Source organism: Diorhabda sublineata, chromosome 6 (assembly GCF_026230105.1).
Source record: "Diorhabda sublineata isolate icDioSubl1.1 chromosome 6, icDioSubl1.1, whole genome shotgun sequence".
NCBI classification, from domain to species: Eukaryota; Metazoa; Arthropoda; class Insecta; order Coleoptera; family Chrysomelidae; genus Diorhabda; species Diorhabda sublineata.
In genome coordinates this window covers 3,846,575-3,864,063 of record NC_079479.1, presented here as the reverse complement: position 1 = coordinate 3,864,063, position 17,489 = coordinate 3,846,575, and the positions used below count along the sequence as shown (strand labels likewise).

General features: G+C 32.7%; 1 protein-coding gene and 1 non-coding gene across 2 annotated transcripts; one reads left to right on the top strand and one right to left on the bottom strand.

The window, feature by feature from the left end:
• Positions 1-1,634: 1,634 nt before the first annotated feature.
• On the bottom strand, positions 1,635-11,224 carry LOC130445298 (uncharacterized). The gene is made up of 10 exons (XM_056780863.1): positions 11,131-11,224; positions 9,599-9,765; positions 9,335-9,499; positions 8,879-9,012; positions 7,020-7,120; positions 6,759-6,967; positions 5,539-5,679; positions 4,869-5,120; positions 4,665-4,814; positions 1,635-1,746 (listed from the first exon to the last, which is right to left on the bottom strand). Exons 1-10 carry the CDS (start codon positions 11,198-11,200, stop codon positions 1,666-1,668), a joined length of 1,470 nt encoding a protein of 489 aa, XP_056636841.1. The 5' UTR covers positions 11,201-11,224; the 3' UTR covers positions 1,635-1,665.
• Positions 3,074-3,145, top strand: Trnaa-ugc (transfer RNA alanine (anticodon UGC)). The gene has a single exon. It is a non-coding gene; the product is annotated as a tRNA-Ala (tRNA).
• Positions 11,225-17,489: the final 6,265 nt, after the last annotated feature.

Here is a 17,489-nt window from a genome sequence, read left to right as displayed (position 1 = left end):
TAGCCTGTTAGGACTTAAACTTCAAGAAACTTTGCCTGAGTAAGATACATATTTTAGACAAACGATCAATTCTAGACGCAGTTTTTTGAGGTAAAATACTAATTCACTTTCCTTACTTCCATTTATTTTTTAATTGCAAGAATTTGAGGTACACTGAACAAACGGGTTAACAAAAATTGAACCGGTATATTGTATTTCAAACAGTAAAGCTTATTACAAATTGAAAAATGATGGTTCGGCGGCTTCTTCTCCAGTAATGGACACTAGCACCGATACGCTTTTGTAGTTTAAAAATTGATTTGCACCACACGTACCGCAGAAAGGAAATATGCGACTCAATAAGGGCATAATAGACTGTTAAGGAGGTGGATAAGTTCAGTTTTTTGGAAACTGATCTCAACGCAAAACAGGAAGATTTTAATCTTTTAAATAAAGCGGCAATATGTAACTCCACTTTCAGGGAATTGTCCACAACAAGCACTGAGAATTTTACAGATTCAACAATGTCAATGATGGGAAAGAAAAACGTATAAAAGGGTCTTAGAAATGAATAGTTGTACAAGCTGATAAACTTGGTTATTCGTCATGTAGTTCCCAAAGACCCAAAGGGCACCGGGAAGTGTTTCAGCAGCTGTGTTAAAACGATGAGGTGGCTATCCTTCCAATTTTATTAACGAGGAGTCTTCATTTCCTTTTTTTTAGGTAAATCTCTCCGCCTCATTATTGGATAATTCTTTTGGGGAGAGTACGATTTCCGTGGCGCAGCGGATTTGGCTTAATCAAGTCAAAATAAATCGAAAATGAAGAATGAAATTTTTTGATATCTCGCTTCGTTTTCGAGATATCGATACGTTATGATCAAATGTTAGTTCAAAATTCGCTTCATTGAACAAATGGTGTTCAATACTTCGTTTCAAATGAATATTTTATCACTTCTAATTCAATATGAATCTTGTAATTCAATGAACAGAAAATTTTTTATTTAATTTTTATATTATCCTAATACCCTGATTTTTATAACAGAATTGTCGGTTGTTTTTCATTATTTATAAAATAAAAAAAATATTTAATGATATTTGAAGATTTAATTAGTAATTTAATGTAAAATTATGCTCTTTCGAATAAAAAGTACGTTCTGAATGCTTTCAAAAGTTATTTATTTTCGTTTGTTTTATAATTGAAAAGCCAGACTACTGTAGTATTTCACAATTATTTTTGCATCATTTCTCCTAACCGAATAAGAAAAATGACTGTAAAAAATCGTTCCAAATCTACCCGCTCCGAATTTATCTGCCCCCAATCGCCCCTTTCCAAACTCACCCATTTCTCACGTCCTGTGGCTGTGGGGAAGCCCCCCATAAGAAAAAATAATAATAAAATAAAACTAAAATAATTTTCACGCGAAGAAAATTTTTCTTTAGACAATTTTGACTGTAAAAAATTCACGATTTTTGAACTTTTTATACTCAAATTGCACCACGAGAAGGTTAGGTTAGGTTAAGATAGGTTAGGTTAGGTTAAGTTAGGTTAGGTTGATATATACAAACATTAAATAAAAATAAATTTTTCCAACTTCAAGTATCGATATCTCGAAAACGAAGCCGCATACAATTTTACTAATAATTCAACTTTGTAATGCGTCAATTTTATTACATTTTAACACAACTAAAATAATTTACTCATGCTTGTTCTGCAGGACATTTGCGAGTCAATAAGTCGTATGATGTCGTCGTCTGATAAATTATTCTGAAAAACAAATAATAAATTTAACTCATTTAACTCAAAAAGAGAAAAATACAATTTGAAATAATTATTTTAAAACCAAATTTAGTAACGTTTGTTGCCTTCCCAAACTCTTAATCAAATTAAAACAACGCCGTGGGCTACTTGTTGTTGAAGGTCTCAAATTTCTGGATCTCGCCCTTCCGTAAATATTGCCCCACACAAGCTCAATAGGGTTTAAGTATGGGTCGCGTGCAGGACAGTCCAAAATTACAATAGTTACCTCTTCAAGATGCTGGTGTACTATCCTAGCAACATGGAGATATGCACCATCAAACATTAACACAAAGCCTTCCGTATACAAGGGGCGTAAGAAACAACATGTTGTTCTAAAATTTTGTAATGTAGTTAACAAAAATTGATAATCCTCTATCTAACAGTACCAATTCTATGTGTTTAATTTAATAGTCTATATTTTTTGTATTTTAGTGAATTTCTAATTTTAGACAAGAGAAAATAAGATTAAAACCAGATGATATATAATGAAAAAATAATTTAAGACATGAGCTTAACCTAATCAAAATTTTTTTGAGGTTACATTCACGAAGCAGTTTTGTTTTTAACCACAAACGTCTTTTGGTTTCAAATATTCTTCGATACCATTTGGTTTTGTTTCAATTAATTTCGTGTGAGTTTAGCCAACTGAAAACAACCCTAGACTTTCCCTTTTCCTATTCAAACAGTTCTACTTTAAACCTTTGCCACCAATCGCCGAATTTTTCTTTTATTTCTCTGAAGATTTTTTATACAGCCACACAACCGACTTTTTTCGAGAAATCGACTTCAATTTAATCAATTTCTCGACTCAAAAAACATGAGGAATCACTCCTGATGCTGCAGATTTCCAAAATTTTTAAAAACCTAAACAGGGTTAATGAATTATTAATATAATACAGGTAAAAATAATGAAGGATATTCCAAATATTATCCATGATTTATTTCAGGTACAGAAACGAATGTCACTTCCTGAAGACGGCCGTCGAACTCCCTTCGACAAGTATTTTAAAAATTGAAAAATTGAAAAAAAAATTCGGTGAAAAAGTTATGGTACATTTGAAGCATTGCATTATGGTTAAATGTAAACAAAAAAATTTTTAAGCCATGAGGATTTATGTTACCTCATACGGTTTAATGGCAAACCTGTTAATTTACGTTATTTTGCCTTTTAGTATGAACGTTATTCGACAATTCCTTAACAGAACTTATTTTTTTTTCTTTTATTTCATTTTGTTTTTATATGAAGTTAATTTAAAGATCCTTAACATACACAAACATTACAAATTATGTATGTGGGGATGTAGCTCAGTGGTAGAGCGTTCGCTTTGCATGTGAAAGGCCCCGGGTTCGATCCCCGGCATCTCCAATTTTTTTCGAGTTTCTAATAATATTTAACAAATATTTTTTTTTTATCTCTTTGTCTTATTTGATGATAGAAGAAACGATAAAAAATGCATCGGATCATATATACAGGGTGTCCAGATACGAAATATCAGAAATTGGTGACTTGTTTTGATTAATCGACACTACACGCAAAAATCCAGATAGGGATTGCGCCCAATGGGAAAAAATCCGTAATTTTAACACAAATAATCTGTATAATGCAGTTTTCCTGTGATTTTACTTTCATTTTCCTGTGTACACCAAAAGGATATTGAAATAAACATTTTTTTCAATTCCTTTGCCAACCAAAAAATATACTTTAAAAACATTTTCGTTCGTATAAATTCACTTTACACACTAGTGAGTAAAGAAACATAGTTTAAGTAATAGTGCGTAAAAAGGACTATAATCAAAGTCTCGTAGTGTAGTGGCTAAAGTACAAGGCCCACATGCGAGAGGTCCCAGGTTCAAGTCACACTCAATCTGATTTTTATTTTTCTACTTATGTACCAATAATTATTTAATTTAAATTTTATAACTTCACTCCACCTCTAACATTAGTATTATATTAATTAAATTCATCTTTTGTTGTGTTAATTTGTTCTAATCTTGAATAAAATATTCAAAATATTGATAAATTTATTTTATAGGGAATCCATATATATTCCTAACGAAATATTAAACTTTCGCTAGTGGAAAAAATATTGTATGCAATTCGTGTGTAAAGGCCTATTTCGACTCGAGTGATTGCAACATTCAAATTCGCCGAAAAAAGACTACTTTACACACTGTTACATAAATAACTATTTCAAAAATTAAATTGAAGAAGCATAAAAACGCGATCAAAACAAGAAAAATGTTACAAATAAAGCTGATAAATACTTTATCTGACAAAAGGTATGAAGTAACAAAAAATCTACTAGTAGATATATGAGTAATCCTGTCCAAACTATGTGAGGTAACACAAGCTGGATTATTTAGTACAGTAGCTCCATGTGGATCCAATACTTTACATCCAAAACAAAAAAATAATAAAAACAATGGACTGAAGAAAACCGGCTCCAAAGAAGACAAAGACCGTTCCATCTGCAGACAAGGTTATGACGTCGGTTTTTTGGGATGCCCTTGGGATAATTTTCATTGACTGTCTTGGAAAAGGAAAAACTATAAACGGCGAGTATTATTGCGAAGAAATAAAGCAAAAACGGCCGCATTTGGCTAAAGAAAAAGTGCTATTTCATCAAGATAATACACCAGCTCACAAATCCGTTATTGGAATGACAAAAATTAATGAATTAAAGTTTGAATTGCTACCTCATACAACCCATTCGCTAGATTTATCTCCCTCGGTTTATTTTGTATTCCCAGACTTGAAAAAATACTTCGGAGGTGAAAGATTTTTCGACAACGAAGAGGTGATGTCGGCTATTTTGAGGAGCTTGTCGATTCTTATAATAAAATTCGACAAAATCATCACTAATATAGTTAAAATAGATTATTACTTTTATGGCTTGATCCAAACAAAGTTCGGCTTCGTTTCGTCTATCAAATTTGAAATTAAGCAATGCCAAATACCCCCATATTTCAGCGAATCTGTTATCCATGAGATTTCCTTCGGAAAAACATTCTTCGGAGCTCAATAAATCATTTTCCTGTAAAGTAATTACATATTATAAAACCAAAAATTCATTCAAAGATATATGTACTTGATAATACAAGACGCCGGCTAGATACCACGTATATGGCGTAGGTTTATATTTACACGCCAGTAAAATGAATTTCCTTGCTTCTTGATCCTCCTCCAATTCCCCCAATACCCTCGCAAGATTGATACTAGTCAAATGCAAGTGATCGGGGCGATCAAATGATTCTAATGCGTGATAATATTGCTCTTTCGCTTCGACTTTTCTATCTAACGCCATCAAACAATGACCGGCAAGACTCGAAACAGCGTAATTCTAAAAACAGAGCGATACATCCTTCAATTATTCCGATTATTCAACTGGTTTTGAGCGTTTAATAGTGTGACGTGTACAGAACCGCGCGTCATCTGACGGCGTCCGTCATAACTTGATGTAATGAAAACTATAAGAGATGGTAAGTGGCTCTATCTATTATTGGGTAGAAAATGTTGTAGTTATTTCTAGAAGAAGCAGTTGGGTGTCAATAGATACTTCAGAAAGTTCCACAATGTTCTACAAAACGGACAATACATTATAAAAAACAATAACTACACATAAAAGGTAAAGCTACTTTTGTGACTCAGACATCTAATGAACAATATTTAGCAGTGTATCAGTTTTACTAACTGTTCAATGTGAATTTCTTTCTGTTTGATGCAATGACAATGAACAATATTGTGTATAACATACTTACGGAACCATAATATTTCAATGTTTCTTCGATGTGATCTATGGCATGGCGATACAATTTCTTATAATAACAAATAGCTGCTAATAAATAATTCACGATACCTGGATTTGAATATATCTCTTGAGATAAAGCTAATTCGCACCACTAAAAAATTTATTCAACTGTATTCAACTCGATAGTGTCTACATCTATTTACGTAATTTTGAAATAACTCCATCTATTGAGAATCCTGCCGTACTGATTTACTGAAGGCTTCAAGATGCCAAATCAGTGATGCTCATAGACTTTGTAATACTAGACTGACTAGATAGACAAGAACGAGATGCAATTAAAGTTACAGAATAGTTATCTTTGTCAACTGTTACTTCTTATTTCTTGTATCAAAATCTTTCTGTTCTATTTTATTTCTCTATTGTCTTATCTCTGCTCTACCTCAAACACGAGGCTATTTCTTTCACAATTTTTTTGATATAGAAAGTATATAAATCGCGCCGTCTAGTGTTATTATGTCTATGGTGATATTTATGGTGAAAATAACACTGATCAACAGTTGTTTTGTTGCTATTGATATAAGGATTGATTTTAGATGCATTATTGGTCGCAATTTAGGTCTCTTCAAAGATGGTCGCGCAAACATTCAAGATGAGGAACTACAACAACATTCAGTCTATACTTGATTCAGAAAAGTTAAATTAAATTTTACTGTTGTCTGAAGTAATGGATGCCAGAAATGGTAACTCATCATCTCCGGGTATTTTTCGAATCGAACAAAAAACCTTATCGCTTATTTCGAGTTGGGAAAATTGGATCGCACTCCATATATTACCGATTTAACGCCTAGCGACTACAATTCGATTTTATACTCGAGGTTGAATCCGGCGAGGCATTATCATATCGATTATGACGAAGTTAAACCGACTATAACGAATAAATTATTTTTTTGTTTTTCCTTATTGTGTGATATACCGGGTGCTTTATATTTCCCTCTTATACAAAATTCAAAAACATGAATTATGCAGTGAAATGAAATGGTCTTGAATTTTCAAATGCCCTTTATAACTGAGTGAAATTACGTATTGTACTAAGGAGTATTACAGGAAGAAGGTAAATGTGACAAATATACGGGGTGTAGCATTAAAGAGTTTGGTAATGTCCTCGAATAATTTCGACAATAACGTAATTATCACACCCTGTAAATAAATTAAGACAATGATAATACAAACCTCGTAAAGTCTTAATTTCAATAAAAGTATGGCTGCGCGAAAAAATACAGTTTTGGGACAAATCGTACTAGTCCATACCAACTCATCGAATTCGTCGATATAATCAGTTGGCGGTTTCAGATCACTATATTTATTCGCCATTTCAATAGTTTTATCCATTCCCTCATAACTATCAATTTTCTGATAAAACAAATAAAAAATTGCCCATCCTGAAATTTAATTATATTAACCAACTTCTACTGTCCTTTGATATCAACAAACCTTCACTCCAAGTTGAATTATCAATCATTAAATTCAAAAAGCAAGTCTCGGCATCTTCTTTTTGTCCTTTGTTACATAACAATACTCCAAGTACCAACAAGCTGTAATTAAACTTTTTATTGATATCAATATTGGAACATTTTTAACGTTACTAAAAAGTTAATTTCAATTTAAACGCTCCGCTTGGTTTCAAATAAATTAAATCCTGATTAACATTTTGATTCAAGTATATTACGGATAAGTTAATACTAGTGACACCTATTAACGATTAGCCCAACATAAGTACCAATAAGAACTGAGTATAATGAAACCTTAATTGCAGATTCCTGTAATCTTTCAAATTTCAATTGTACACTAGGAAATAGAACGCTGAACGTTCAAAGTCAATCTTTTTATTAAAATCGATATTTCTCAATATAGTTAGAACAAAAAAGAGACATTATTCAATTATAACATATATAAGTGGGTACTAGTGACACCTATGAACCAATTTGTTTACGTATAAACAAGTATAAACAAAATGTCACAAAAACTCAATAACAGAATCCTGTAATCTATTATTATTTTAGCAATTAGCAGATCGTCCATTTTTACTCCAATGTAAGGCAAATTCTGAAAACGTTCATTAAATTGTTTCAAGTTAATCGAAAATAAATAGAAAAGGTAAAAGAGTAAGTATATATTTGAACCGACGAAACTAATATGAGTTATTACTATATTCAAAAAGTTGAAGCACTACGACTAGCGACATCTAGAAACTGATAGCACTCACACATAATTCGGAAAGTTAACACTAATTACATGTATCAACTAATAGCTCAGTTAAAGAAGGATTTCTGTAAATTCGTCCATGTTTAATCCACTATGAATTGAATTTTGAAAACGTTCGTCTTGAGAATTACTAGGCAAAAATTTACAAAAAAGGTAGAAAAACGAGTGTATTGAAATTCAAAAAACTAATGTGATTGATTACTATAATAAGTTTAAAACTTTTCAACTAGCGACATCTATACACTGACAACATTCACAATTAATAATAAAAACGTAATCTTACACAGATTTCTGTATTCACCTATGGTCCTATTAATGATATAAAAAAGTAGAATGTGACAATTTCAACAAATTGTCCGTATTTAATATACAATGAATATAATGAATTGTATCCACGCCTATAAACAGAATCCTGCAATCTTCTATGTTTCTTCAATTTATTGAGGAATATGGACAAAGCGTATATTGGCGTATGTTTTGGAAACATTCATTGGATTGTTTCGAGTATTATTAAATCAAAATAAAAAAAAAATGTAGAAAGGTCGTACCTAACAAACTAATGTAATTGATTACAATATTCAAAAGTTTAGAACGCGACAACTAGCGACATCTGTAAGTTAAACGAAAAGCTACATAGCTTCATCAACAGATTTCTGTAATCATTTATAGTTCTGTTAATCATACGAAAATGTAGATGGCGAATATCTCATTAAATCGTGCTTACTTAATATTGACAAGGATAAATTTGATTAGTACTTTAAAGATAACAAAACCAAAGGAGAAAATTAAAAATCGGATGATACACATGCTACTTGTATTTGCAAACTTTGATGTGTTATCCTACAACCAATATCAGTTGATTTTAAGGACCTCTGGAGCTATTTCTGTAGGTAATGTGTTTTGTGTTAAATCTGAAAACTTTGATGTGTTATCCTAAAACCAATATCAGTTGATTTTAAGGACTTCTGCAGCTATTTCTGTAGGTAATGTGTTTGGTGTTAAATCAATATAATGAATAAAATAATAAACCATTTATGTTGATTATAATTTGATTCTATAATTTCTGCAGTTGTACTTCTATTATTTACCTATATTTATGCTGTTCCCGTTTCAACAGCGCTTCTTTCATACACTCGTATGCTTTATCGTCTTCTCTTTGTTCTAAAAGATATACACCATAATCTAACCAACAATCTGCATTGTTTGCGTCGTTACAAATTCTCTACAAAAATTACAAAATCTATATAAACAAAAAATTAATAAAATTCAAAAATGTTTTTAGATATAGTAAACTGTATGTTCAAGATCTTTTAAATAATATAAAGCTTTTGTCACTATACAGATCCGTTACTTCATATTTAAATTTACATTTGATACGTTTATTATTATACCTTGAGAAGCTACAAGTAATGACGCCTAGGTAATGATGGGTCAAATTAGAAAATTTTAAATTTCAAAGCAGCACAATATATTTTTCACTGCGTTATTATTATTTTTTTGACTACATTCGTATATTTTTCATATTTATATGGTATGGTAGTTACCTCTAATAAATATCTTTCGGCCAATTTAGGTTTATCTACATCCATAGCTTCTTTAGCAAAAAAGAAAAATTTATCTGTTTTCCCCAATGCCGTAGTAGGTTCCATGCCATGGCACATCATGGTATTAACGATTTGATTCATTCTAGATATTAAAAAAACAAATACCTAAAAATTTCCCATAATAATATTTTCCAAACAATAAAAATCGAATTTTCATATCTTTTTCTACAAAGAGAAACAAAGTACATAATTTTTCAAATATACCTCGCCAACGAACTTCTGAAATTCTCTGCTATTTTGAAAATCGTCCCTTTGAAACTTTTTGCTCACCAATAAACTGGTAGCTTGAGTAATAGAACTCACATAAGATTCATAGATACCCTCAACTTTGAGAAAATTAAGGAATCTCTTGGTGATGTCAGTAAAAGTTTCTGAAAACCAATAATTAATTTTTCCCATTCAAACCACAAGTTGTTTAATGGGATATTGCACACAAAATAGTTTATAAAAATATAATTTCATTGGTCTATTTCGTCTATACATGAGTAATCACATTAATTACTCATTCAACGATACATAATAACACGACAAATTTCTATAATTGAACCTAGAGATTAATTGTTTTTAAATAATTGGAATAACTTATGTATCAACAAATTTATTTCAATTTCAAAATTAATTACTTCTGATTTTAACTGTTTTTTATTGGTATTAATCACATTTACATGGATTTTCACATAAAATCATGACAATTTCCTTTTTGAATAAACTCAGTAACATTATATTTGGTGAAAAACCATTCAAATGTGGTTAAAAATATAATGCAATCTGATAGTCTATTAATTATTTTCTTGCGATTACGTTAAAATTGTGCTGATATCATCATCTACCGCACATATTATTAACTACGTATTTGTCTCTTTATGTATTTTTTTCTGCAAGCAATCATTATTTAATTATTAAATATCTCATTTTATAAGGTGATTCTCCTCACAATACAATCTGTCATAAAACCACTCCTGTACAAAACCAATAACATGATTGCAACTGACCAATAAGATCACGCGATTTGCACGTCAAACGAACGTAGATACGAAGCCAATCTGAATTCAATACTTGTACATGTTTTTGATATAAAATTTAAATGTCTTGAAATTAATCAAATAGTTGGTGATATCGGAATGCAGTAAACTTCATGATATTTTATAGACAGATATTAATTAGTTCTCTCCAAAAATTAATTTAAGTTAAATTAAAAGTGAAACCAGTAATACAATGAAGTATATCGTGTTGCCTATCTTTGATAATCAATATAAACAAATTTTTCTTTAACTTAACATCGTTAAATGGATATTTTCAACCAATTTATCACGTTATATACTTAAAAATGTTTTTCCATAACGTTATATAGGCGATAAAAAAGTTTCTAGACACAATAATAAATATAATTCACTATGCCTGTGCCTAGTTTTTATATGCATTTTAAGAATATAACTATACAAGTTTACAGGGCCGGATTAAGCTGGGGGCTTGGGGAGGCTATAGCCCCGGGCCCCAGGTCCAAAAGGGCCCCATCATTTGGAAATAATTCTGTATTTTTTAATGTGTTGATGACACAAATCTAAAGTATTGATACTATTTTGTATATTTTGTATTATATATTTTCCGAATTCCTTAAGGGTGCCCCGTCATTATTTTAGCCCCGGGCCTTATAAATCTTAATCCGGCCCTGCAAGTTTATTTTATTATATAATCAATAAAATGAATGAATTATGTCTAAAAAAAAATGGAAATACCTTTTTCGGTAGATGGTGGCGGATTCTCCTCCAAAAAAACAACAAATTTCTGATTTAAATCTGTTATCATGGACCCTAACACTTCTTTATAATAATCGAACGTCATACACGGGGACAGGAAACATTTTTTGTTGAGAAATTTATTTTCTTCTTTTTCTTTCAATAACATCGACAATCTATAAGAACCGATTCTATCCGTATACACTTAAGCTACCATTATACTAGGATGCTAGCATCCGGGATGCTATTTTATTTTAATTTTTTGCCAGTCGTCAATATGGCCCCAACGAATCAAGAGATGTTACTAATTAAGAAAAGAAAGCGTCGTGCAAAAAGGAAGTTTAGTGTGGACCCCTTCTTAGCTGTTCGTCGTTTTAAAAGCCTGCATTTTACATTGTTTAATGACCTGTGCAATAGTGAAACTGTCACTTCCTTCTTTGAAAGAGCTTCTAGGCTACGTCCAAAGCGTCATCTCTAAACAAGATACAAGATTCCTCAGACCAATTTCACCTGAAGAGAAACAAGTCACAACTCTGATCAAACTGCGTGCGCGCTAATGTCAAATAGAGCGCCTGCTCGGATGCTAGCAGCCTAGTATAATGCGCCGCATTTGAACCAATGCCCCACAACCGATTTTGTGCATCCTGCACAAAATCGAGCCTCCTGGTGGCTATTTTAGCATCCGATGCTGACATCCCTAGTCTAACTCCCTCTAACCTCCCAGATATCAGCATCCCGGATGCTAGCCTTAACGTGTGGAAAATAAAGACGGAAGTAGAGGTGAAGGTTTGTATTTAAAACAAAGTCTGTCTTTAAATTAATACAGTGTAAAAAGAATCAGTGTAAATTTTAGAAGGAAGCGCCAAAATACGCGGGTCTGATTCTGAATCAACGTAGGAGCAGTCATTGATCGGTTCCTAAACTGATTCGGAATCAAATAACTACTTCTGTTGCCCCAAAAGTTTTAACCAGGACCAGAGAAATTATTTTTGAGATTAGTGAAAGAAATATAAGAGAAAAAGATGCCAAATGTGTAGGAAAACCTTTGTACAACGAATTAAAATGAGACAAACGGAATTTGAATTCAATAGTGAAGTTAGGTAAAGAGATAAAATTTCAATGGACCTACTGGTTGTAGCTTTCATCGCTACGTGACAGTCTAACGCCAAGGCTCAGGTAGTGATTTGCCTCGGACACCAGTTTTTTTATCATGTAGTCCTTCACTTGCATCGGGCAGCGTCAGTGATGAAAATAAAATGCTCCAGGGGTTGGTATGATCGCTGAAGCCAGTTGAACAGATTCTACTTGCCCTGCTACTATTTGCTACTAGTGTTACTTACGAAGCTTTAAAGTTACGGAGTCGTATATAAAAGCGAAACAACGGTTAAATAAAATGTCCTTTATTCAAAATCTACTCCTGGTCTTGTCTTCGTTGTAGACTGCGTTGTGGACTGCTGGGTCTTCGAGAACTGCCTTTTTTCTTCCAAATATTAAGGCTTTCCCTTATACCAATTCGTAGGACCTGCGGTTCCCTTTCGCCTTGGCTACGTTTCCTTGAGTTTCGGACTTTTATAAAAATAGTAACTTCGTTACATGGTATGATAAGAACCATAATAACAAAACAGACACAAATGGTAGCCCGTACTGACTATATATTCTTGATATTGAAAAGTATGAAAGAGCTAAAAGTCAATTTTTTGAAATGAATGTGTAAAGTCGAGAACGAAGCGTTTCTCATCGAGATGGAAACAAGAACTCTGAATACAATACCAGCAACAGTTCGGCTTTAGGTGAAGCCACCACACCGATCTTGAGACTAGTAAAATCTATTAGTCTAAATTTCAACCAGAAAGTATCCACAGGAATAAACTTCGTAGATATAATCAAAGCTTTCGATCGAGTGCTGGACGAGGGCTTTCTTTACAAAATGAAAGAGACAGGATACACTAAACTAAAGTTTCAGGTGAAGGTTGCAAACTAAAAATCGGAGGTCTAACGAATGGTACAAAACATGGAAAATGAAGTAAATTGCGAAAAAAGCCAAGCCGTTGTCTACAAGAAAAGAAGAAGCTACTGATCCGAGCAAATCAACGACGAAGAAATCCATTGGACAAAAGTAGCTCAAAACGGAAACAAAACTGAGATTTCTACTCAATTACACATGCAAATCCAACAGGAAACTACAAGCTCGATAAAACATAACGTTGAGACAAGCATTAAATATCTGTTGACAACAAGAAGCGATGAACAATACGGAGAAACAGGACCGCAAAAATGATTGGACATCTTGAACGACGGGACAGAGTAGCTGGCAACACATTCTAACCAGGAATTAATGGAGCTCGTCAAGTACACGAGAAAGGATTATAGGAAACATGTGACGCCAAGATCCTATGTTTTCCGTGTCAATCCACAAGAAGACACCTCCGCACTTCATAAGCAAGTGTAAAAAAGGCGAAGGACCACTCGGATTAGATCTTTTCTTGCCTAAGAAGGTTGAAAAGTGTTTACCCGATGCTGCGAAAACACACACACTCATTAAGATGTTCAGAAAACCAAGAAGACAAGAGGTTAACTCTTAACAAAACCTCCCAGAATCTCCCAAAGAGCTCGAGGTAGAGGAAGGAGTCTACGCGCGATGCTGTGACGCGAACGAGGACCTGTAGAAGGACTACAAGGAGTGGTGGAATGTACTTCTTCTCATCCATCCGAGGATTTATCCGGTGGTGGATGCTTGGAAGGACGGGATTTCTCACGCGCAATGTTTGTATACAAAAACAGAGTATGAATTAGTTGGTGTCTTCTAAAGCCTAATTTTACTAGTGAATTTCAAAGCTCAAACGTCAGTTTGAACTACAGATATTGACTTTTTCACGTTTAAACGTTACCGGCGGTCTGGGGATATTTTAAACTAAACAGATTATCATGAAACTGAGGATCCGAACTAAACTTATTCAGATTGTTCACATTTCTACAATATTATAAACAGTTTTGGTAAAACGAAGTCGACGACGATGATGAAGAAATTATCAATAATTGCACCACTTATTTTTCAAATTTGGTGTACTATTCACGGTCCAGTTAAAACAGAAAAATAGAGAAATGAGAATTGTGATAAAATTGTTAAGAGAAATAATAAAAAAATCATAAAATCACACAGGGGGGGATTGTATGCACTAATCTACAGAATATGTGCAGAAGAGTTGTAGACCAAGCAAGGAAAAGATTTAAAACAAGAAGGAAAGACCAGGTAAATACAGATTTGAGTAGTATGAGAAAGGACACCCAATTATGGATAAAAAAATCAATTCTCATGTCAATATTTGAATGAACAGCGACACATTTTCAACTTTCTTCACAATCAGATCTAAAGATGACTCTGCCAGAAACAGTTGACGAAAATGAGGTAGCACTGAATAAGTTTTTGTTTGTAGAGCTTAGGAATGTTGGTTCGTTCTGAAATTTTGTTATATAACAATCATAGTACTCACTCTTCTCTTAAATCTTCAATTTTCCGCGTAAGTACTAACGGACTGGATAGTTCTATGGTGACTATAACAAAACAAGGTTTTCCATCTTCGTTATAAATAGGAACGCTGGGTTCTGGTTCTGGTGGTGGAACTGGCTTAGAAGGAAGTTTCTGAAATACGTACAATGCTTTTAACACGAAAAAGATTAGTGATTAAAGATGAACAAACTTCTGTCATATCTTGTCCTTTCGATAGTTTCATTTTAGATGATTTAGAACTCTTGGTAGATTTGTTATCTTTCTTTGATAGATTGTCTTTTCCTTCTCTTTCTCTAGTTTCTTTACCGTTTTTTTCCTTTGATTCTTTTTTTGGGATCGGAACGAAAAACGAATCTTCCAATCCACCGTATTTGGTAGCTTCGTCAACGGAAAATGTTGTTAGTGGAGCAGCAACTCGTATCCGTTTTACTGAAAATTCAGTAAAATTCATTAGCACTAATATTGTAAGAAGAAGAAATTGATATTTATATATTAATCGAAACTGGTAGATTGCTAAACGAAAATTTTATGTTGTCTGGAGTTTAGAATAACGTAAAATTTCTCACCACCGGGATATAGCAACGCAGCTACATCTAATACGGCCATCAAATGTAAAAATTGTCCAACTTTACCAGTTTTTTTGGCACCGAAATCAAGAGGTTTAGCATATATACCCAATGAAGTATTTTTCTGAAAAATTATACCGTAATATTTAAGAAAAAAATTGTTTATATTGTACCACATGTGTGAGGGTTCATTGCCGGCAATTTAATTTCTTACCAGGACTATAAAGAGTACGTAAACTAGTAAAATTCATAAGTAAACTTCAAGTGAGAAAAGATTCTGTATTGTTCTTCTTATTTTTCTTGTTACAAAACGAGTAAGAACAATTAATTACTTATGTAATAAATTTATACACTTATTATTCACTAACACTTGCACTAATTTATTTAAATACACAGTTTAGTTTACGTGTCACTATCCCGATAAGTTCACTACAGCATCAAATTATTCATTGACTCCTCTGCTGCTCAAAAATCTTTTTATATGTACTCAACTCACGTTGTTTGTTTACTAGAAACCTCAATTCACCTTAAACTAACGAACAAACGAACAGTGATAGTGTTAGTGTCCACGGTTTCCTCGAAGCTTAAATTTATTTTGATCATTTTATATTTTTTGGTTCAGCTTTTCATTTCCTCGGTGGGAAATTACAAGGAGTAGGCAGATTGAGGCATTGGAATCGGATCACTTCTTACCAATGAACGAGTAACCATCTTACCCTCACCCCTCTTTTGGGAATGGTTTCAAAAGTGGGATTCGAAACGTCGAGAATTTTCAAAATTCCAACGGTAAACCCAGATATTTGTTTGTGTGTATCCTTTTATTCTTGTAAAAATTTTTGCATTTTATTTGCGGCAATTGTGATTTCACACAATTTTCTTGGGCGTCCTCTTTTTTTCTCTTCCATACTGTTCTCCATTCTACAAAGGTTTCAAAACTATCTAAGCCGTTGTTTATCAATTGTTTTAATCACAGATACGACATTCCAGTCTTCTCTTGATTGTTTTGTTTCATATTCGATCTTTTCTGAATACACCTTTGACTCTGCGTAACTACTTCATTTCAGCTGCTTAAATTCTGCTTCTGAGTGAGTTTTTAAGTAAATAAGTGATTAGATAAGTAAGTAAAGTTACTTCTTATAAATCAGAATCAAAATCAAAAGACTGTCGCAATCAATATTGACAATTATCACCACGATCATTTCATTAGCTGTTTAACATCATTCATTCCAAAAAAGTTATTTTTTCGTGAAACTTCCCCCTTTATTTTGTATCCATATCCGTTCAATCGGGTCTAGTCCGCAATGACATGGTGAAGATCTAACCAACTACATTCCACGATGTTCTGCATTTTTGAATTTCTCGTTTTTCACCGCGTGGTTGTGGGCAACATTCATCAAAATTCTTGATTGTTAACTTGCATTATCCATTACTAGTATACAGTACTGATGAAAAAGATCATTTGTTCGAACCAGTCTTTAAAAACATCAACATTCATGTCCACCTTCAACAAAACCGTTTGAACTGCCGATCTGTATTATCATCAGTCTGGGTCCTTTTTCGTGTTGGTGGATTTAAACCAGTAGATGAATTATTTGCAAAAGCCTGTCTTCTACTCGTAACATTTCCATTGTGCCACAATTTGTATAAGGAATTTTAATGGAACCAGGTCTCAAAAAACATAATATAAATAGTTAACAAACCTAAATTAGTCGCTACAAAAACTATGAATAAGCACCGTCCACCAAATGTTAGCTTCGATTAACATATAGTTTTTTATTGGTTTCAATTAACCTGTTATAGGTGCCTTTTTGAATTTAATTAACATCCTAATCAAAGTATATTTACAAGTAATCATTGTCCGATATGTTTCTAACAAATCAAGCCCAAATACACGGTTCTAAATTACCGAAAGCAAAAAAAAATTATTTCGACAGATCCCGATTTCCTTAACTCGAACAAATTTTTCGGAATTCTCCAAAAGAGTGGTAAATAATCTTTAATATGAGTTTTTCATGAATATTAAAGGCATCTATTCCAAGCTACGGGTCCAAGCTTTCTAATATCGTAATTATAAATGAAGAATACAGTTAGAGTTTCGAAAAACTTGAGCAAATCTAAAAATTTTTTATTGCACGATCAAAAATTTGTTGATTGTCGAGTTTCTGCAAAATTCCAACATATTGTACAAAAGTGTATGAATTCTCTTTTCTTTTCCATGTAGAGATTATCTCAAAAGCTTTTCGGTGAATTTCCTTGCTCAACTAATACAAAAATAAGTAAATGCC